Genomic DNA, 20,934 nt, shown 5'->3' with positions numbered 1-20,934 from the left:
GGGCCTTGGAGCCCCCAGACAACAAGGGGGACATGCGGCTGAAAGTGAATCTAATCCGCTTGGTGGATTTTTATAATTGTTGGCAACATATCTCAAGGAACTACTGCTTATCTAGCTTATCTCCCGAAAGGTCCTTGTGCGTGCACCAAAGGAAATGAAATGCGCCCCCACAAATTATCATGAAGACAAGTGTTGGCCAAGCTTAGAATTCTTCATTTCCATTTTAGTGATTCAAGATCACATTGAGTTCATAAGCATGTCAATACTATCGAAAGGTGATGAGGAAGCTATGCCGAGTTTCTTTCTATTTGAGTTTAAAGATCAAACTCCAAATGCCCTAAAAAAATCTTCAATTCCTCTGCTATATCTACCTAACTTTCATATCTTCGGAGACGCCAAGCTCTTCCGGTCGGAACCACCAAGCAGTTCATCCAGGTATAACTGTTGCAAACCCTAGCACTTTAGAGCGCCAATCATTCTACTCGGAACCACCAATGCACTTGGCAAAACTTCCGTTGTCCGCTCAGAATTTTCGAACACCCCTCACTCGGAGTTAAGTGTTTATAGAGCAGGGAAAATGGCAGGAGGCAGCTAGGGCTTGCCGAACGCCTTAGCCCCTCTCTCGTACGAGCCTAATGCTTCGTGTGTGTGTGTGTGTGTGTGTGTGTGTGTGTGTGTGTGTGTGTGTGTGCACGCGCGCGCGCGTGGTGGGATCTCTGTTTTCTCGACAACTAAATTCGTTGGATTCTCTTTGATGTTCCATGAAAAAAATTGGCTGATACAAAAAAACAACCAGGCACCTGAGCCATAGGTGCTCCCTGTGAGTTTTTGGTGAGCTGTCATCACCCTCACTTCCGTTTTTATTTCTCTTTCCCTTTCTTCAAAAAATTAGCTTCAAATACAGCGGAAATACGGAAACGTGCCATAATCCTATTGGCTGCAGAGTTTCCCTCTAGATAGCAGCACAATCCCAAGCGCCAATCAAAGGCCATCGTCACTAGAGCCACACCAGCGAGCTCCGGTAGAGCCAGAACGACGGCGGAGAGAATCACCACAGCATTTCCAGCAGAGCGGCCTAAAATGGCAGCCATCCTCGGGCGCGCCGGCACCACCGCCAGCGGCGGCTTCGGGCGGCATCATAAAGAAATCAGCCGCGGCGGCCGTCGGCGAAATGCGGTCGTCGTCGCTGCCGTGACCGGCGCCGCGCCGCAGGAGGGGTCGCTGGAGCGGCCGGCGTGGTCCGGGGAGACGCCGGTGTCGCGGCTCGTCGCCGCGCTCATCGCCTTTAAGCCGCTCTACTCCCTCATGAAGCTCGCCTCCCGCGAGGTCATCATCAGGTAGGCACCGCACACCATTGGCCGTCAGTTAGTTAGCTGTTGGGCTTCTCGTCAGCAATGTAGTGGTGGTGGTTGGACTTGGACGTCGTGATGGAGGCCATGGATGATTGTTATCCAGGACGGCGGAGAAGTCCAACATCCCGTGGAGGGAGATGACGAAGAAGGTGCTGGAGTCTGACGTGTACGAGGTGTTCGAGAGGATAAGAGACCCCAACATCGTCTACCCCGACTGTGAGCAGTTCATCCCACCAACCCGACCACCCTCACTTCTTCGTCAGCTATTTTTGGTCGATAACATATTTATTTAGCTGATTAATTAGTACCATAGTGGTAGTATCAATCGCATAAATTTTACAGTGAGAAGATTATGCTTTTACCTTCAGTTGCACCTCTGATTCCATGATTTGATCGACACAACACTGAAATCTCAAGGAAGCAGAAGCATTAATATGGCTTGCTTATGTTGAGCAGATTATCTGAGCCCATTCCACGCCTATGACGAAGGGAACCTATCGTGGCTGGTAATTGTTTGCTTCCCTCTCTTCTCTCTGCACACTTTATATGTTCGACTGAATGCAGAGCTCTTGTTTCTCTCTCGTGCTGATCACCAATTATGCAGGCTGCAGCTGAGGCTGAGGCTGCAACCTTGTCCATTGCAAAGAGGGCCATACCCGAGGCTACTTCGATCGAAGAAGCGAACAAGATTGTTCGGGGAAACTGGATGAATGCAATTGAGGAGCATCACCTCAAGTACTCGGGGGAAAACTGCCAGATCAATGACATTTTGGACATTGGCTGCTCTGTTGGAGTGAGCACCAGATACCTGGCTGAAAGGTTTCCTTCGGCTAAGGCTGTTGTAAGTGCATCTCTTGCCACATCTCTGAAAACTGTCTTGCCAAGGTTCAGTATCTCCTCATGTTTCGGGGGAAATGATCAAATCTTGTGAAAATTAAAGCATCCAGGAGCTCTGAATCTTGTGAAAATCAAAGCATCCAGGATCTCTGGATCTTGTGAAAATCAAAGCATCCAGGATCTCTGGATCTTGTGAAAATCAAAGCAATCAGGATCTCTGATAAAACAAAACAAAAAAATCATGCTGTAATATTAGCAGTATCGATATTCTCGGCCTCAGTTTGATGGCATGGTGCCATGCTCTTACCACAAATCTTAAGCTACATTAAGTTGTTAACATATTGTGTTATAGGCTTATAGCTTTCTTTCTGCATATTGACGATTCCTTGGTTGGTTTTTATATGGATTTGCTAATTTGGAGCTTTTTCAATGATTAAGGGACTAGATCTATCACCCTACTTCCTGGCCGTGGCAGCACAGAAGGAAGAACGGCTGTCTCGACAAAACCCTATTCGTTGGGTTCATGCAAACGGTGAAGCGACTGGGTTGCCACCAAATTCATTCGACGTCGTCTCCCTTGCTTATGTGGTAATTTCTATCATATCTTGAAATGGTTATCACGAAATAAACTAATGTAACCTCCCTGTATTTTTTTTTCTTTCAAAAATCAACCAATGTAGTCTAATTAGCTGATACCCTCAATAATCTTGGAAAGGGAGATAGAGACTTTTTTTTGTGAAAAGACTAAAATGTTTTTTTAAAAGAGACTGAAAATGTTGAAGTGACAAAACAATAAGTGTTCTTGATCTTACCCAATTGTAGTGATATGCCTATTTTTGCATCTAGTTAGGATTCTAGACTTCTTTACATGAACGCTGTGCTAAGGACTTTGAAAAATAAGTAAATTACTGGGGGGGAAATCAAAGTCAGCCTTTATCAAGAGATCACCATTTAAGTAGAAAAATGAAATGGTAACTCGCAAATCACCACTAATGCCGCAAGTGCAATTCTATAAACACCTGCAGTGCCACGAGTGTCCAGCACGAGCAATAATCGGATTAGCGAAGGAAGCATTCAGACTACTCCGCCCAGGAGGAACAATCGCCTTAACCGACAACTCTGTAAGAAAATTCAGTTCCCCAATATTAATCAGTTACTGTACCTGGTAACACAACTGTTTTGAAAAAGGTTCAGACATCTAACTTCGTTTCCTTTTGTATTTGTGCTCGCCGCAGCCAAAATCAAAAGTACTCCAGGTAATCTCGAGCAAAATTTACTGAAGCTCATATCTGGTTCTCACTCATATTGACTAGGGTACTAATAAATTGTTACTGCCGTTTCAGGAACTATCACCCGTTCTGTTCACTCTGATGAAAAGCACCGAACCGTTCCTGGACGAGTACTACATGCTGGATCTGGAGGAGGCGCTGGGCCAAGCAGGCTTCGTCAATGTGTGCTCCGTGCTGACAGACCCCAGGCATAGAACGGTCACTGCCACTGTGCCCTACTGACTCATCACCATGGTTCACCAATGCACAATTTTGTGTTGTAAACAGTCACAAAAGCTTAGTAACTTGTGAGCCATTTGCATTCAGGAAGAAAATGATCCTGCAACTTAACTACAGAAATGCAATGTACTCCCTCCGTTAGTGATCTAAACGCTCTTATATTTCTTTACGGAAGAAGCACTACATGCCAGCCACCGTTTGGTTCGATCACGAGGAAAACATTTGAAGTCTGTAATAAGTAGAAAAAATAAATTTCAACGAGGAAGACAACTTTGCGTATGTAGTAAAATTATTAAGGAGTTTAAGAAATCCGGGTGCGTAATTGTAGACCATCATCCATCGGCACAAGCACATGACATGGTATGGTAGTATGATACGCTATCCCATATCCTAGTTCCTAGATATATTCCTTCTAGTAGTTCACTCTGGATCTCGGTGGCCACATCGCCGGCGTAGCTCTGCTCATTGAAGTCGCCGCCGTTGTCGCCGAGAGGCTTCGTAGTCGTAGATCTCTTCCCGGTTCTCCTCCCCGCCATTGCAGGGCAAAATATGCGAGTGGGCGCTCTCGGTTTTCATGGCACCGCCGTCATCGTTGTGGCCACACAGAGCGCCACCGGCTTGTTGCTCGCCGCCGGAGCACATCACGGCAGCATCTCCAGCGTAGTATTGGTAGTGGCTGTGGATCTGGCCCAGCTGATTATGCCATGGGGCAACCTCTTGGCTAGCAACCGGGACGAACGGTGAGGGGTCGTAGTAGGCGCCGTTCGTCCCCACCATGCCGCAGCCGTAGAAAGCATCAGCTTGAGCGCCGGTGAATCCCTGGCCGTGACTCGTTGTCGCCGCGGCAAGCTGGTTGGTGTACGAGAAGCCGTAGTCGATGTACTCGCCGTCCGGGAGGACACAGTTGAGAGGCGTATAGCAGGAGTCGGCATCTGCCGTGTCACCGCCGTTGCCGCCATACGGAGCACCAGCTTGCGTGCAACCGAGTCCCTCGCCGTTGCTCGCCATCGCGGCAGCATCGTGATCGTAGTAGCTCGTGCCCGGCAGCTCAGGGTCCGAGACCATAACCTGCTGGTCGGCGCCGGCGGTGGCCGCGCCCGGTGCCTTTTCCTTCTTGGCGTTACTGCTGATGTTGACGCGGGTGAGCACCTTGCCGGGGAGCGGCGGCGACGTGATCTCGTACTCGTGCATGACATACCCCGTGCTGGCGCTACCGCGGCCGGCCTTGAGCTTGAAGGTGAGGTCGTACCGCTTGTAGGCGATGTCCAACTCGGCGCCGCCGGGGCCGAGCAGGGTGACGGTGCCCTCGTTCAACTTCTGCCCCTGCCACACGCCGCCGCCCTTGACGGTGCGCCTCCTGCGGCCGCCGCCCGTGGGCGGGCCGAAGAAGAAGGCGTGTTCGATCTCGCCGTCGCCGCCGTGCCTCCGGAGGAGCTCCCACGGCGGGGCGCTCCCGGGGTCTTCTTCGATGATGGCGTGCGCGTGCGGGTTGGGGAGGCCGAGCGCGCGCGGGAGGAGGTAGCAGGCGACGATGTCGCCGTCGGTAGGGTCGAACTTGAACGCCGGCGGCATGCCGGGACCGAAGCCGAACTTGGAGGCTTCCATCCCTGTTGTGCTCTGCTCCACGTCTAGGTTTCGATCGATGGAAGAGTGCGGTAGGGTTCCGGCGTGGAGATCTTCCTAATATAGACGAGGAGGGGGACTCCTGCCCTACTCGGATTGGAGATCCTTCATACTTTCCACCTACAGATCGGACTGGAAAACGCGGGAACTAACAAAACTAAGAGGGTGTTTGTTTCATGGACTTATTGATTTAGGGACTTAAAAAGTTTCTATAAGTCCCACCTAAACCAAACACAAGAGACTTATTGAGACTTATTGTGATGATTTGGGACTTATCAAATAAGACTCTTAGGGAGGAGTTTATTGGGACTTATCCCGGGCCGGACCTACCCCGCGTCGCTCCAGACTCGTTCCCCGCACGCCGCCTGCCTCTCGGTTCAATCGCCGTCGCCGCCCCGTCGCCGCCCCGCCTCTCGCCCCGTCGCCGCCCCGCCTCTCGCCCCGCCTCGGTTTGTTCTGTCTCGGTTCGTTGCAGCGGTGCCTCCAATCGCCGGACAGGCCCTCTCCTGAGCCTCGTTGCAGCGGTGCAACATGGACTTCTAAGTCCCTGTAAACAAACAGGTAGGGACTCGGGACTTATAAGTCCCTGTAAACAAACAGATAAGGACTTATGACTTATAAATTGAGACTTAAAAAAATCCTAGGACTTATGAAACAAACAGGGCCTAACAAGCTCTTTGATTGAAAGTGTGTACGTGCGTTACGTATCCTAATCTATGATAAAAACATCAACTCTGAATTTTCAATCTTATTTCTCTGCCCAACGCTAAATATAAATCAAATGGTCAAAAGGGCTACTTTTGGACAACAGGAAAAGCCTCTACTTATTGCTTATCAAATGGACTATCGATCATCGATCAAAAAAAGAACACAAGAGACGTGTTATCCTCTGAATGACTTAAGAGCATCTACGACCGGACCCCTTATATCCCCCTAGACGCCCAGGCGAAAAAAATGCAATTCAACCGGACGCCTTGTATCTAGCCCAAGTGCCTGGACCGACCGATAACCCCCTATCCAACCCATATCTGAGGAGGATCCGTGGATATCCGGACATGTCCGGACAGGATGTCGCATATGATTTGACCACCGCGGACCACCTTTTCTCTGGCTTTTCTCTTTCTTCCTCTCTACCAGTCATATGTATATGGACATATGGGGAGCCAAATTAAGTAATTGGTTGCCGTTGTAGATACTCTAATCTAGCCACACAAAGCAACCAGAGGAACGCCTATGCTTATTTGCTGGTGTAAACAGCCGCTCCTTCTAAAAAGAGCATTTGCTATTAAAAAAACAAACTAAAATAATAGCAACCACTTATAAGCTATCAGTCTCTCACCACACAGACATACATGTCACTTTCTCACCGCCTTCTTTCCATGTTGCATCCTTTCCTTCGCACGCCGCCTCTAGTCTAGTCCGCTGGAGCACTCAGTCTTTTCTCAAGCCACGACGTCGCCTGGTGCTCACTATACTACTCACACTTACAAACTCGATAATGTGAAGTGCTCTCACTTCTCATATCTAAAACTTGTGCCATCGCGGATTCATTCGCATAACGTATTGAAACTTACAGTCGGTGCAGCAAACCTAAAGCGTACGTCACATGCACACATTCTAAAAGCCGCCATCATCATCGAACCGTTGACCCATCTTCAGGAAAAAGATCTGCATCATCCTTGTCAGTCCGGCCATCCGTCGACGCCATCACGACGCCCAACGACACCACCTCCCTGCGCGCAAACTGCTGAGCATGCCGCGGTCGCCGCTGGTACACCGCAGCATCATGCCGCCAAGTACCACCAGCCGACACTGCTTGATGTCTCTGAAAGGTCTGTCGGGCGTAGCACCTGTCGAACAGGCATGACACAGCGTAACTCCTGTCGGTCATGCATGACTTGACATCTCCACCGAAGCTCTGTGCAAGACGAAGCAGCTCCACATCCTGCCTCTGTCTTCCAGCACTGCTCGACAAACAATGCTCGTAAGAGAGAAACGACACCGCAGTGTCATCATCGTCCGATTTCGAAGACCGGATCATAGGGTTCCCCGGAGCAACACGAGTGAGTCGACGGTAGTTACACCACAATGCCTTCATCAAGGTAACGGCGCAGAATGCCACCATCACCCGCCATTGGCTCGGTTTTCACCGGCAACTATGTCTCCCTGACTCGCAGCCAGGACTAGATGACGGATCTCGAGATCCAACTGAAGGAAATATGCCCTAGAGGCAATAATAAAGTTATTATTTATTTCCTTACTTCATGATAAATGTTTATTATTCATGCTAGAATTGTATTAACCGGAAACATAATACATGTGTGAATACATAGACAAACATAGTGTCACTAGTATGCCTCTACTTGACTAGCTCGTTTATCAAAGATGGTTATGTTTCCTAGCCATGGATAAAAGAGTTGTCATTTGATTAATGGGATCACATCATTAGAAGAATGATGTGATTGACATGACCCATTCCGTTAGCCCAGCACTTGATCGTTTAGTATGTTGCTATTGCTTTCTTCATGACTTATACATGTTCCTGTAACTATGAGAATTATGCAACTCCCGTTTACCGGAGGAACACTTTGGGTACTACCAAACGACACAACGTAACTGGGTGATTATAAAGGAGTACTACAGGTGTCTCCGAAGGTACATGTTGAGTTGGCGTATTTCGAGATTAGGTTTTGTCACTCCGATTGTCGGAGAGGTATCTCTGGGCCCTCTCGGTAATGCACATCTTTATAAGCCTTGCAAGCAATGTGACCAAATGAGTTGGTTACGGAATGATGCATTACGGAACGAGTAAAGAGACTTGCCGGTAACGAGATTGAACTAGGTATTGGATACCGACGATCAAATCTCGGGCAAGTAACATACCGATGACAAAGGGAACAACGTATGTTGTTATGCGGTTTGACCGATAAAGATCTTCGTAGAATATGTAGGAACCAATATGGGCATCCAGGTTCCGCTATTGGTTATTGACCGAGAATAGTTCTAGGTCATGTCTACATAGTTCTCGAACCCGTAGGGTCCGCACGCTTAACGTTACGATGACAGTTATATTATGAGTTTATGAGTTTTGATGTACCGAAGGAGTTCGGAGTCCCGGATGAGATTGGGGACATGACGAGGAGTCTCGAAATGGTCGAGACGTAAAGATCGATATATTGGACGACTGTATTCAGAGTTCGGAAAGGTTCCGAGTGATTCGGGTATTTTTCGGAGTACCGGAGAGTTACGGGAATTCGCCGGGAGAAGTATTGGGCCTTATTGGGCCATACGGGAAAGAGAGAGGGGCTGCCTAGGGCAGGCCGCGCGCCCCCCCAAGGCCTAGTCCGAATTGGACTAGGGGGAGGGGCCGCACCCCCTCCTTCCTTCCCTTCTCTCTTCCCCTTCCTTCTCTCCTACTCCTACTACATGGAAGGTCTCCTAGTTGGACTAGGAAAGGAGGGAGTCCTACTCCCGGTGGGAGTAGGACTCCTCCCTGGCGCGCCCTCCCTTGGCCGGCCGCCCCCTCCCCCTTGCTCCTTTATATACGGGGGCAGGGGGGCACCCCATAACACACAAGTTGATATACGGATCGTTTCTTAGCCGTGTGCGGTGCCCCCCTCCACCATATTCCACCTCGGTCATATCGTCGCGGAGTTTAGGCGAAGCCCTGCGCCGGTAGAACATCATCATCGTCACCACGCCGTCGTGCTGACGGAACTCATCCCCGAAGCTTTGCTGGATCGGAGCCCGGGGATCGTCATCGAGCTGAACGTGTGCTGAACTCGGAGGTGTTGTACGTTCGGTGCTTGGATCGGTCGGATCGTGAAGACGTACGACTACATCAACCGCGTTGTCATAACGCTTCCGCTTACGGTCTACGAGGGTACGTGGACGAACACTCTCCCCTCTCGTTGCTATGCCATCACTATGATCTTGCGTGTGCGTAGGAAATTTTTTGAAATTACTACGTTCCCCAACACCAACCACCCAGCCTTAGGACGACCACCTCTGGCGAAGGAGATGGACACCACCGCCTAGCCCAGGGTCGCTGCCATGGGCGCCCAGGTGATGCAGATCGAGACCAGGACCGCCACCATGATCCGAAGCCGAACAAGAGGTTGAGCGGCTGCAACATGGCCACCGCCGCCACCTACCATTGCGGCTACAGACCCGCCGCTGCACTCCAGCCATTGTTGTCTGCCATAACCACCGAGGAGATGAAGATTGGAACCGTCGCAACAATCTTGAGCAGCTGATACGTGAGAAGAAGGCCGCCGCAGCCAAGACGTTTGGGTTTTGCCCTGTCAGCGTCGCCGGCGGCCGCGAAGAGGAGAGTGGTGGCGGGGGATCGGAGAAGGCCAGAAGGGAGGCAGGGACGCCTCGATTAAAGAGATAAGTACGCTCAGATTAGAACAAACGTTCCTGAGCCACGAATTAGAATTGTAGCGTTCGTCCATCGTTCGAATTAGAATGATAGAGTGAATGGATGTTTCTGGAGCAAATGCTAGCTAAATATGGTTTTGCGGACGGGTGGATCAGGATGGTGATGAGATGTGTAACTTCGGCACGGTTCACTGTGAAGCTAAATGGTGGGCTCTCAAGGGGTTTTGTTCCCTCAAGGGGGCTAAGGCAGGGAGACCCCCTCTCCCCATACCTATTTTTATTTTGTGTTGAAGGTTTTTTTGCGATGTTGAGGAAGGCTAATGAAGAGGGAAGCATTAAAGGTGTCGGATTTGGGAGCACTGGCCCCCAAGTCACGCACCTATTATTTGCGGATGACAGTATTGTTTTCCTGCAGGGTACCCCGGAAAATGTCCATGTGCTAAAGAACATCCTAGTGAGATATGAAGCAGCGTCCGGGCAAAAAATAAATATGCAAAAATCTTCCATTTTCTTTGGGAAAGAGCGTGGACAGCAACAAAAAGATGTTCTGAAGCAAGCTCTTGGTATTGAACAAGAAGCTCTTAGCGAGAGATACTTGGGCCTGCCAACGGTGGTGGGAAAGTCCAAGGATGGTACCTTCAGGTATGTGACGGAATGTTCGAAAGGAAAAGTAACGGGATGGAAGGGGCAAGGGCTGTCCAAAAAGGCCCGGGAAGTGCTGCGAAATCTGTTTTGCAGGCCACACCTACTCTCACAATGAGTTGTTTTCACCTCTCGAAGAACATGTGCCGGAACCTGACTTCAATCTCTTCAAAACTCTGGTGGGTTGCAATGAATGGTGAGAGGAAAGTGCATTGGATTGCCTGGGATAAGATGTGCCAATCAAAACGGACGGGCGGCATGGGGTTTCGTGACCCGGAAGCTTTCAACCAAGCCCTTCTTGCCAAACAGGCCTGGAGGATCTTGCAGACGCCGATGTCCTTATGTGCGAGAGTTCTTCGAGCAAGGTATTTCAGCAACACGTCAATCATGAGTGCTACATGCCCTTCTGGCGGTTCGTACACGTTCAGGAGTATTTTGCATGGGAGAGACTTGCTCCGTGAGGGGGTGGTATGGCGCACTGGAGATGGATCGAAGGTGAACATTCACCATGACCCCTGAATCTCGCGACAAGGGAGTCTGTCGCCACTAGGCGCAGTTTTCATACCAGGTATACAGAAGGTAGCTGACTTATTGAACCACACAGGCGAAACTTGGGACGATACAAAACTCCATGCAATGTTCTCCTCATATGAAGCCACTGATATTAAGCAGATAGTTGTTGGAGGACCTGGAGCTCACGATTACATCGCATGGAATTACACTAGAAACGGGATCTTCACGGTCAAGTCAGCTTACCACCTGAGGATGGCCATGAACGCAGCGAAAAGAGTACTGCCAGGACCCTCTTCGGCTGCTCTCACCCACCGGGGCTGGCTATCATTGTGGGATACCTCGGCCCCGGGGAAAGCAAAAATTCACATGTGGCGTCTGATGAAGAATGGCCTGGCTACGGGAGCTGAGTTATTGCGGCGCCGCATCAAGGCTGGAGTATTTTGCGCTGCATGTGGTCGTGAAGAAACGGGTCGCCACCGGTTTTGGGGGTGCTCGCATTCAGTGCTTTTCTGGAAGCAACTTTGCTCGATGTTGGGAGTCTCGGTGGCAACACCACCATGCAATATCGATTCTCAGAGCAAGTTGGCTGGTTGGCTGTTGGAGTGGTTTGCACATGCGCCGGAGATTGAAAAATCTGTGATGGTACAGGCTGTGTATGGACTTTGGTTAGCACGTAATGAGGCGCGAGATGGGCGGAAGATCACTGCAGCGCATGAAATATCAGCTACAGTTGCCGCACTTGTCAAAGAATGGGATGAGATTCATAAGAAGGAAGTGAAGTTGAAGCCACCGATGGAAAGGGCTGTGTGGGAACCGCCAGATACAGGCTGGTTCAAAGCCAATACGGACGGGGTGATGTCGAAACATATGGGTAAGGGAGGTCCTGGTGTCATTTTGCGTGACCACGAAGGGGCATTCCGAGCGGCGTCATGTCACGCGATATTGATAGCCACCCAACCGGAGATGGTGGAACTCCTGGCTTGCAAGAAGGCGCTTGAACTGGCGACAAGTGTTGGAGTGCACAAGCTCCATATTGAGTGCAACTCAGCAGGCGTAGTATCCATGCTTAATAACCCTGAAAAGAATCTGTCTGCCCTAGGTCCTCTTGTTAAAGATGTCAAGTCAAGGTTGAAGGAGTTTGATGATTTCAGAGTCTCGTGGGTTAGCCGAAGTGCTAACGCTGCCGCTGATAAATTAGCTAAGGTGAGAATGGGAGATGAACTTACTGATGTATGGCTCTCTTCACCATCAGACTGTATTTTTCGTTTTGTCTCGGATGATATTCCGGCACTCTTTTAATCTTTAAATAAAGCGGCGAGTGTTTTACCCTCAAAAAAAAGAAAAGTGCTACTGCACTACGGAAAAGGTCCACACCGCGCCACTGTTCCCTGTAGTACACGCACTGTATTGCTTTTCCTATGCACGATTAGTCGAGCCATATACATTCAGGAAGAAAATTAGCACGATAAAACATTTGAAGTCTGTAATAAGTAGAAAAAAGAACTTTCAACCAGAGGCAGCAACGTTGAGTATGTAGTAACAAATTTAAGGAGTTCCAAAAAAATCCGGATGCGCGATCGTAGACCATCCATCCACACAAGCACATGACATGGTATGGTAGTATGATACGCTATCCCATATCCTAGTTCCTAGATTTATTGCTTCGACTAGTTCACTCTCGATCGGTGGCTGCATCGCCGCTGCTCATTGAAGTCGCCGCCGTTGTCGCCGGGAGGCTTCGTAGCCGTAGATCTCGTCCCGGTTCTCCTCCCCGCCGTTGCAGGGCAAAATAGTCGAGCGGGCGCTCTCGGTTTTCATGACACCGCCGTCATCGTTGTAGCCACACAGAGCTCCACCGGCTTGTTGCTCGCCGCCGGAGAACATCACGGCGGCATCTCCAGCGTAGTATTGGTTGTAGCTGTGGATCTGGCCCAGCTGATTAAGAAATGGGGCAACCTCTTGGCTAGCAACCGGGACGAACGGTGAAGGGTCGTAGTAGGCGCCGTTCGTCTCCACCATGCCGCAGCCGTAGAAAGCATCAGCTTGAGCGCCGGTGAATCCCTGGCTGTCACTCTTCATCGCCTCGGCAAGCTGGTTGGTGTACGAGAGGCCGTAGTCGATGTACTCGCCGTCCGGGAGGACACAGTTGAGAGGCGTATAGCAGGAGTCGGCATCTGCCGTGTCACCGCCGTTGCCGCCATACAGAGTACCAGCTTGCGAGTCACCGAGTCCCTCGCCGTTGCTCGCCATCGCGGCGGCATCGTGGTCGTAGTAGCTCGTGCCCGGCAGCTCAGGGTCCGGGACCATAACCTGCTGGTCGGCGCCGGCGGTGGCCGCGCCCGGTGCCTTTTCCTTCTTGGCGTTACTGCTGATGTTGACGCGGGTGAGCACCTTGCCGGGGAGCGGCGGCGACGTGATCTCGTACTCGTGCATGACATACCCCGTGCTGACGCTACCGCGGCCGGCCTTGAGCTTGAAGGTGAGGTCGTACCGCTTGTAGGCGATGTCCAACTCGGCGCCGCCGGGGCCGAGCATGGTGACGGTGCCCTCGTTCAACTTCTGCCCCTGCCACACGCCGCCGCCCTTGACGGTGCGCCTCCTGCGGCCGCCGTCCGTGGGGGGGCCGAAGAAGAAGGCGTGCTCGATCCCGGCGTCGCCGCCGTGCCTCCGGAGGAGCTCCCACGGCGGGGCGCTCCCGGGGTCTTCTTCGATGATGGCGTGCGCGTGCGGGTTGGGGAGGCCGAGCGCGCGCGGGAGGAGGTAGTAGGCGACGATGTCGCCGTCGGTGGGGTCGAATTTGAACGCCGGCGGCATGCCGAGGCCGAAGCCGAACTTGTAGGCTTCCATCCCTGCTCTGCTCTGCTCCACGTCTAGTCTAGGTTTCGATCGATGGAAGAGTGCGGTAGGGTTCCGGCGTGGAGATCTTCCTAATATAGACGAGGAGGAGGAGGGAGACTCCTGACCTACTCGGAGTGGAGATCCTTCAACTTTCCACCTACAGATCGGACTCGAAAACGCGGGAACTAACAAAACTAACAAGCCCTTGATTGAAAGTGTGCACGTGCAACGCATTTATCCTAATCTATGACAAAAAAACATCAACTCTGAATTTTGAATCTTATTTCTGTGCACAGCGCTAAATATAAATCAAATGATCAAAAGGGCTATTGACAAAAAAAATAATTGAATTGGACAACAGGAAAAGCCTCTACTTATTACTTATCAAATGGGCTATCGATAATCGATCAAAAAATAAGAAGAACAAAAGAGACAAGCGCGACGCTTCATTTGGTCGACGATCTGTTAAATCTGAATGGCTTAAGAGTATCTATAACCGGACCCCTTATATTCGCCCTAAACACCCGGACGAAAAAATGCAATCCAACAAGACGCCCTATATCTAACCCAAGCGTCCGGACTGACTGACAACCCCCATCACTACCGGAAAAAAGTCCTACCCCGACGGCCAAAACAATGCCGACGGCAGCCGTTGGCATACTTTGAGCTATGCCGACAGCCACGTCCTGGTCGTCGGTGTATACTGGCCGTCGGCACAAAATGGTCGTCGGCCTATCTGAGAACACGCCGACAGCTGCCGTCGGCATAAACCAGCCGTCGGCATAACCGTGGACCCGGCGACCCCGTCCGTGACCAGCGGCTAACGTCGTCAAATCTATGCCGACGGTGAGGACGGGCGACCGTCGGCATATCTCCGCTTGGCACCTCACCGATCCGCGGCGCACCGTCCAGCACGTATGCCGACGGCGGCCATCGGCATACACGCCACGTCAGCGATCCACGCCCCCTCAACGCCACCCCCGGCTCGCTCCCAGGCAGCAGCCGCCGCTGCTACCACCACCTCCCTCCCCGGCAGCAAGCGTCGCCACCCCACCTCCCTCCACGACACGCACCGCCGCCCCCACCTTCCACCCCGTCAGATGCGCCACCACCCCCACCTCCCTCCATGGCGGACGCGCCGCCACCCCGACCTCCCTCCCCGACGGATGAGCTGCCGCCCCCACCTTCCCTCCCTCGGCAGAACGCGTTGCCGCCCCCATAGCACACACCACCGTCCCAGCCATCTTCCCGCGTGCCACTGGATCCCGCCGCCGCACTTCTGCCATTACCGTGCTTGGCTATGAGCTCCAACCACCACCGCCGCGTGCAGTCCTGGGCTGCCTTCCACCGCAGTCCCCAGCTTGCTGCCGACGCAGGTGCGGTCAACCCAGCACCCCTTCTCTCTGGTGGGCCTCCTCCCTCCCTCTGCCTTCCTCTTCTCCCTTTCTACCTCCGGCGAGCACTCCTAGACCCTCCTGCTTGTCGCAGCCCATTGCCCGTTGGCTCCTCGTGTGCGGCGCCCTCGCCCGCCTTGGTCCTGCTTTCCGCCATAACCTTCCTCCACCTGCCGTCATGGCCTTCTCAATCCCAAGGTTTTGGATCCCAAGCGGTCCTTTTTTCTCGGGGGGCACCGAAATTCATGGTTACCATGGTAACCACAAAATACCAAAAAAAATCGGACGAAATTTTAAAACAAATTTTGAATTCAAATATTTGAAAGTTGATATAGATAAAGTTTTAACTCTTTTTGATCAGTAATCCTAACTTAGCGTAGTGGTTTTTCGCGCGCGCCAGCCTTTGCCCTTAGGTTGCAGGTCTCGAGGTTGATTCCTCGCCGCTCCCCGAATTTCAAAACTTTTGGTTTTTTCTTTTGCATTCTAAAAAAGAAAGAAAAACGCGAGGGCAAAAGGACTCGAACCCGCGACTCGAGAGCATGCCTTTGCAACTACGCCATCACCGGTCCTTTTCGTACTACAGAGATGCCTTTATTTACCTGAGTCAGGGTTCGAATTCAAAATTTTCAAAAAAACTCGAATTTTTTGCTCGGTATGAATGTTTTTAGTTGGGTAGTGGTAAATGCGGTAACCGCTCGGGATCACGAAATTTCGAGCGGTACCCAAAACAGTGCTCAATCCCCGACATCAAGAGAGAGACGCGGTGTAGGAGTTTGACAGGGAATCTGGGTGGAGTGCGAAGGAGTGGAGCCACGCGCGCAGGTCTCGCCTGATCTTCTAGGTTGCAGGACTTTGTTTGGACGCCACCCACCAGCCACGAACATCTCGTTCCTTGCAGAAGATGATGTTGCATTTCTTCTCGTGTTTCTGCAGTTTTGTTAACTGAACTTAACTGCCTCGATTGATTGAACTTCAGGTAACGTGTGGACGATTAGTCTGAATGCTCGCATGTGAAGTGCCATCAATGATATATAACAACTGCCGGTCGAGTCAAATGAGGCTTGGTGGAGTGAGAAATAAAGCTAATCACAAGCAAAAGTGAATAACAGAGATGGTGTGCTGAATGGAGCCTAAACCTGCTGATGGAAAGATATATAACAACTATTCTTTACACATTCCACTGGTACGAGACGTTTGTGTCTGCAGATTCCGATAAACCATAGGGTCTCTTGCCACCAGCTTGAGCTTCCCAAGCAGCGCAGCACAAGGATCCTGGGGAGGAAGAGGGTCGTTGTTTCTCCGGCTCCGAGCCCCTCAGGCCCGCACTCCCCGGTGTGGACTCTGCGCAAGCAGCGCAACATTAGGTTCCATATGGACGACACCGTCTGCCTACTTGAATCGCTGCCTCAAGATGTCTTGGTAATGAGGAGCGCTTCGGTACACCCCCCTTCATTTTTAAGTCTTAAACTTCAAAAAAGTGGGCGTCCGACCTGGGATTCGATCCAGAGTCCTCAGGAACAGTGCGTAAGTGCACAACCATCTGAGATAGCTAACCTTGCGTGCCTACTAATCTTATTTTCCTCTTTTTGAACGAGATAAAATAACGCTAAGAAAAAAACGCAGCACCTTCACTCTTTGCTTTTCTTTCGTTTTTATTTTCCCCTTTTCATAAAATAGAAATTAAAAATTGTACATAAACTTTTTAAAAAAATCCGAAAAAATATGAACACAATTTGAATTTTGAAAATTTTGAATTTGAGAAACAGAAACAATAAACAAAAAAACAAAAAGTCAAAGAAGATGAAAAAGGGAAAAAGAAACAGAAAAAATAAAATAGGATAGGAAATAAAAAGAAAAATTAAAACAGGATAGGAAATATAAGATCATGGAATAATTGGGGTCATTTGATGGATGCCAAAAATACAAGCTCTCAAACGAACCCTTCTCACCTACTCGAACACCCTCTGTTGAATGTGATCTATTTCTAGCATGCATGAAATGTCCTCAACTTTTTATAGTAGTGGGCATTGCCCATGGTAGACATCCATGCGAGGTTTGAATGAATTTCCAACACAATATGCAAGTTGTGTCACGTCCGGCCATTTATCGGCCAGTTTTCATCGAGAAAACTCCAAAAAAATGTAACAATTGTCGAAAACACAAACAAATTGGCAAGGTGCCTTGATTTGATCATAGAAGTCGCTGGAAAAAAAATTGAGACCATTTTAATTATGTCAAGAAACAACGAACCCTCAGGTGGAGCCTTCTGGCCATCTCGAACACCCCCCATTGAAACATGGTCCAGTTTTAGACATTCTTGAAATAACCCCAACTTTTTCAAGCATGCGAGCATGACCATGGTAGTTATCCATATCAGGTTTGAACAATTTCTGACACCGTATGCAAGTTCTGACACGCCTGTCCATTTATCGGTCTTCTTTTACCAAGAAAACTCTGAAAAATACAAAATTTGTCGAAAACCAAAACAACTTGGCATGTTCCCTTGAATTGGTCATATAGGGCCATGAATAATTTGGGGTCATTTCAAGGATGTCAAAAAACAACATACTTTCACAGGAAGCCTTCACGCCTACCTGAACACCCTCCGTCATGGTATATGTTTGGACATCCTTCAAATCACCCCAACTTTTGCAAACAGGTGGGCATGTTCATGGTAGACATCCATGTCAGGTCTGAATCATTTCTGACATAGTATGCAAGTTGTTACACGTTCGGCCATTTATCGGTCTTTTTTGGCCGAGAAAACTCCAGAAAATGCAGAAAGATTTGACAACCGAAACAGCTTGGCATTGTGCCTTGAATTGGAACGTACGAGGCCTTGGGAACCGGCCCGGTCGGGCGGCCTCCTATGAATAAAGTATTTAATTTGTGAACTTGTTTTCAAATCGATGAACGTTTTCAATTTTGCGAACTTTTTTTGTTAAATTCATGAACTTTTTCAAATCGATGAACATTTTCAATTTCGCGAATGTTTTTCCTCCTTGGAGATTGGGGTGTTCGTGTGTTCCAGGGCGGTCCATGAAAATCGAGGTCACTGTGTCAAAATCTAAGATGGCCCTATCTTGTTACAGAAAACGTCCTATTAGATCAATTTGTCATCTATGGCAGGCGAGTTGCATGCACAAAAAGTATTTTAGGTGTTCTTTTTAGTTGCATTCATATATATAGCGTTTTGGCATTTTAGAAAATATCTCCACAAGCAGAAAGTCTAATGTTTCTTTTTTTAGGCAAGAAAGCCTACAATTGATAATCGAGTCTTTAGAAGTGTGAATAAAACACATAATTTTTTCTTGGCTGGTCCAGATTGATGGGCCGATGGGCTGGTTTTGCGCACCGGCATAGTATGTTCTTATAAATCTTGAGCTACTTTTATAACTATAGGGCAGAGTAGTGGATTGGTAAGTTGTGAAGTTTGGGAGACGTGGTCAGGAGCTCGATTCGTCTTTTTTACGTCTTGCTTTAAATAGCAAGTGGCCTAGCGCCTGGTGGGCTGGCCCAGATGTGCATCCTAGCGGGTGCTTGTTCGTACGCTCGCCCGCGTATCGGAGGTCTGGTTGTGGACAATGTACTTTCAAAAATACCATCATGCCCTTTATTATAAAGGGGTATAGAATGATCACAGCCGTTGATGTGTTTAGGGGGTTGTACCGAAGCGGAGGTAACCCCAGACCCATAGTGTTCCATTTGAAATCCGTTCTTGTTCTTGTTTTAGATGTGTTGCTTATCCCAATTTGGCGGAACATTTCAGGTCAAAGTCTGCAAGGTGAACCACAGCGACCTGAGGCAGCTCCTCCAGGTGTCGAAGCCAGTCAGCGAAGCAGTAAGCACTGCTGATCCGTCTCTGCTAAACCCAAACCCTGCAGTGAAATTCGTTGCCCATGTATGTAGACTCGCATTGTTCTCCTCAATTTGATCTGTGCAGACAGTGGTTGCTAAGGAGCTGCATTTCGCCTTCACGACGCTGTCGAAGGCCTCCACGGACGGCGAGGAGGAAGACGATGGCCCCGGGGCGCCCAACCAACACAGGGTTGCACGGTCGCGCTGCTGGGGCATGAGTTTGGCCAGCGTCGCCGTCAATCTGTCTTCGTCGTTCAGCAGCTTGATGTCAGAGGTGTAGATGTACATACCACGGCACGAATTTTCCCGCTTGTACTTGTCCATTCTGAGCGCTCTTTTTTCTTCATAGGCCACGTCGGACAGAAACACTTTAGTTAGTGATATATGTAGTGATCATCATCTGTGTTAGTAAGTTATATATGGTCATTCTTCTATGCGCGATTGAAGAGGACATGCTGTTTTATTTCTGTGTATGTAATAGTATAAGTTATATCTAAGCGTCTGAGTGTTGCAGCTCATTAGAAGAGTGTTTAGTGTAAGTTATATGTAGCGTTCATAGTGTTGGAACTCATCAGAAGAGAAGTCTCTTCTCACTTGACGGATTTGCTGTAAAATTCCAATTTTTGTCCTTCTACGTCCATGAGCTAATTCCTGTTACGCTTAGAGACGTTTCATGAAGTACTGGTACGACTATACGCCGAGTTCTAGTATGGCTATATGCCGGCAACCATGAAGTTCTAGTGTATAGAACAAGCAACATATTCACAGAAAAAATGTATGAAATTCAATTTAAAAAATGTCTTATGCTTATTTAAAAACCATTTTTTTCTAATAATAAAACCAAGAAGTTTGAATTAAAATAACAGATAAGTTCGAACTTTATAAAAAACACATATTTTTCTTGCTAAAGAATAAAAATGAGGAAGTTCAAATTAAAGTAAAGAAACAACTAAAAAATTTAAAATAGAATATGAAAACTGCTATATTACATTGCGTATAAAAACAAGGGTTTACAAAAACTTACGAGGATGTAGATATTTTAAAAATCTAGAAGTCCAAAAAAATTGAGCAAGAAATTATAAATGGATTTAAAAATCTGTATAAAACGGATTTTCACTTTAAAAAAACCCAGAGAATTTCAAATTAAGAAGAGGAACATTTAAAAATAATTTATAAAAAATATTTTCTATTTTCTAGAAAACTAAAAGTTCAAATTTAAAATAATGGTGCGGTTCAATGTTTATAAAAAAAGTATTTTCCCCATTACTAACAAATAAAACTAAAAAGTTCAAATTTAAAAATGGTGAAGCTCGATGTCTATAAAAAACTCATATTTTCCTCATATTTTTTGATGTCACTAACGAATAAACCAAGAAGTTCAGTTCGAAATAACCAAGAAGTTGTACATTGTTTATTACATTTTTAAAAAAATACACAATGAAGTTCAAATAAAAATGGTAGTGCGGTTCAATGTCTATAAAAAAATCAGATATATTCACGAAACCGAGAGAAGTCTAAATTGACAACAAACGGAAGTTCACGTACTGCATGGTGTGTATTTCCTATGAGAAAACATGAATAAAAAGACGAAGTCTAAAAATTTTGTTGCCAGAAGTTCAAGTGCACATTCCGGGAAAGTATAAAAAGTTCCTCATGTTCAACAAGTTTCCTCAACAGAAATTCAAATTAAAATAACAAAAATAGTTTAGAAAATTTAATTAGAAAATGGATTTCCCCGTTTCTAAAAGAAACCTAGAAGTTCAAATTAAAGCAATGGAGCGGTTCAATGTTTATTAAAAACTCAGATTCTAACCACTAATAGAAAATACAACCAATGTGAGATTCAAATCAAAATAACATGTAAGTTTGGAGTTTATTAAAACCGAAGATTTACATGTTCGAAAAACAAAAACAAATGCCATTTTGGCATTTTTAAAACCAACTCATAAAATGCAAAACATTTCTTGCTAGAAGTTCAAGTGCTCG

The 20,934-nt window shown here is 48.2% G+C and overlaps 3 protein-coding genes and 1 pseudogene across 3 annotated transcripts; 2 read left to right on the top strand and 2 right to left on the bottom strand.

The window, feature by feature from the left end:
- Positions 1-964: 964 nt before the first annotated feature.
- On the top strand, positions 965-3,842 carry LOC123138146 (uncharacterized). The gene is made up of 8 exons (XM_044558057.1): positions 965-1,337; positions 1,456-1,568; positions 1,809-1,858; positions 1,957-2,193; positions 2,628-2,777; positions 3,215-3,310; positions 3,425-3,445; positions 3,533-3,842. The coding sequence occupies exons 1-8, from the start codon at positions 1,081-1,083 to the stop codon at positions 3,698-3,700; spliced, it is 1,092 nt and encodes a 363-aa protein (XP_044413992.1). The 5' UTR covers positions 965-1,080; the 3' UTR covers positions 3,701-3,842.
- Positions 3,843-3,974: 132 nt separating this feature from the next.
- Positions 3,975-5,365, bottom strand: LOC123138145 (NAC domain-containing protein 20-like). The gene has a single exon (XM_044558056.1). It carries the CDS (start codon positions 5,300-5,302, stop codon positions 4,160-4,162), a length of 1,143 nt encoding a protein of 380 aa, XP_044413991.1. The 5' UTR covers positions 5,303-5,365; the 3' UTR covers positions 3,975-4,159.
- Positions 5,366-12,324: 6,959 nt separating this feature from the next.
- Positions 12,325-13,748, bottom strand: LOC123134478 (NAC domain-containing protein 68). Its single transcript, XM_044553732.1, has one exon. The coding sequence runs from the start codon at positions 13,703-13,705 to the stop codon at positions 12,563-12,565; it is 1,143 nt and encodes a 380-aa protein (XP_044409667.1). The 5' UTR covers positions 13,706-13,748; the 3' UTR covers positions 12,325-12,562.
- Positions 13,749-14,996: 1,248 nt separating this feature from the next.
- Positions 14,997-19,228, top strand: LOC123139418 (F-box protein At1g61340-like; annotated as a pseudogene).
- Positions 19,229-20,934: the final 1,706 nt, after the last annotated feature.

This window comes from Triticum aestivum, chromosome 6B, assembly GCF_018294505.1.
Source record: "Triticum aestivum cultivar Chinese Spring chromosome 6B, IWGSC CS RefSeq v2.1, whole genome shotgun sequence".
Taxonomy (NCBI): domain Eukaryota; kingdom Viridiplantae; phylum Streptophyta; class Magnoliopsida; order Poales; family Poaceae; genus Triticum; species Triticum aestivum.
This window is presented reverse-complemented; position numbering and strand designations above follow the sequence as displayed.

Coding starts and splice junctions, on each gene's coding strand:
- LOC123138146 (XM_044558057.1), top strand. CDS start 1,081: ATGGCAGCCATCCTCGGGCGCGCCGGCACCACCGCCAGCGGCGGCTTC. Junction 1,338..1,455: donor TCCCGCGAGGTCATCATCAG/GTAGGCACCGCA, acceptor ATTGTTATCCAG/GACGGCGGAGAAGTCCAACA. Junction 1,859..1,956: donor AAGGGAACCTATCGTGGCTG/GTAATTGTTTGC, acceptor CCAATTATGCAG/GCTGCAGCTGAGGCTGAGGC.
- LOC123134478 (XM_044553732.1), bottom strand. CDS start 13,705: ATGGAAGCCTACAAGTTCGGCTTCGGCCTCGGCATGCCGCCGGCGTTC.
- LOC123138145 (XM_044558056.1), bottom strand. CDS start 5,302: ATGGAAGCCTCCAAGTTCGGCTTCGGTCCCGGCATGCCGCCGGCGTTC.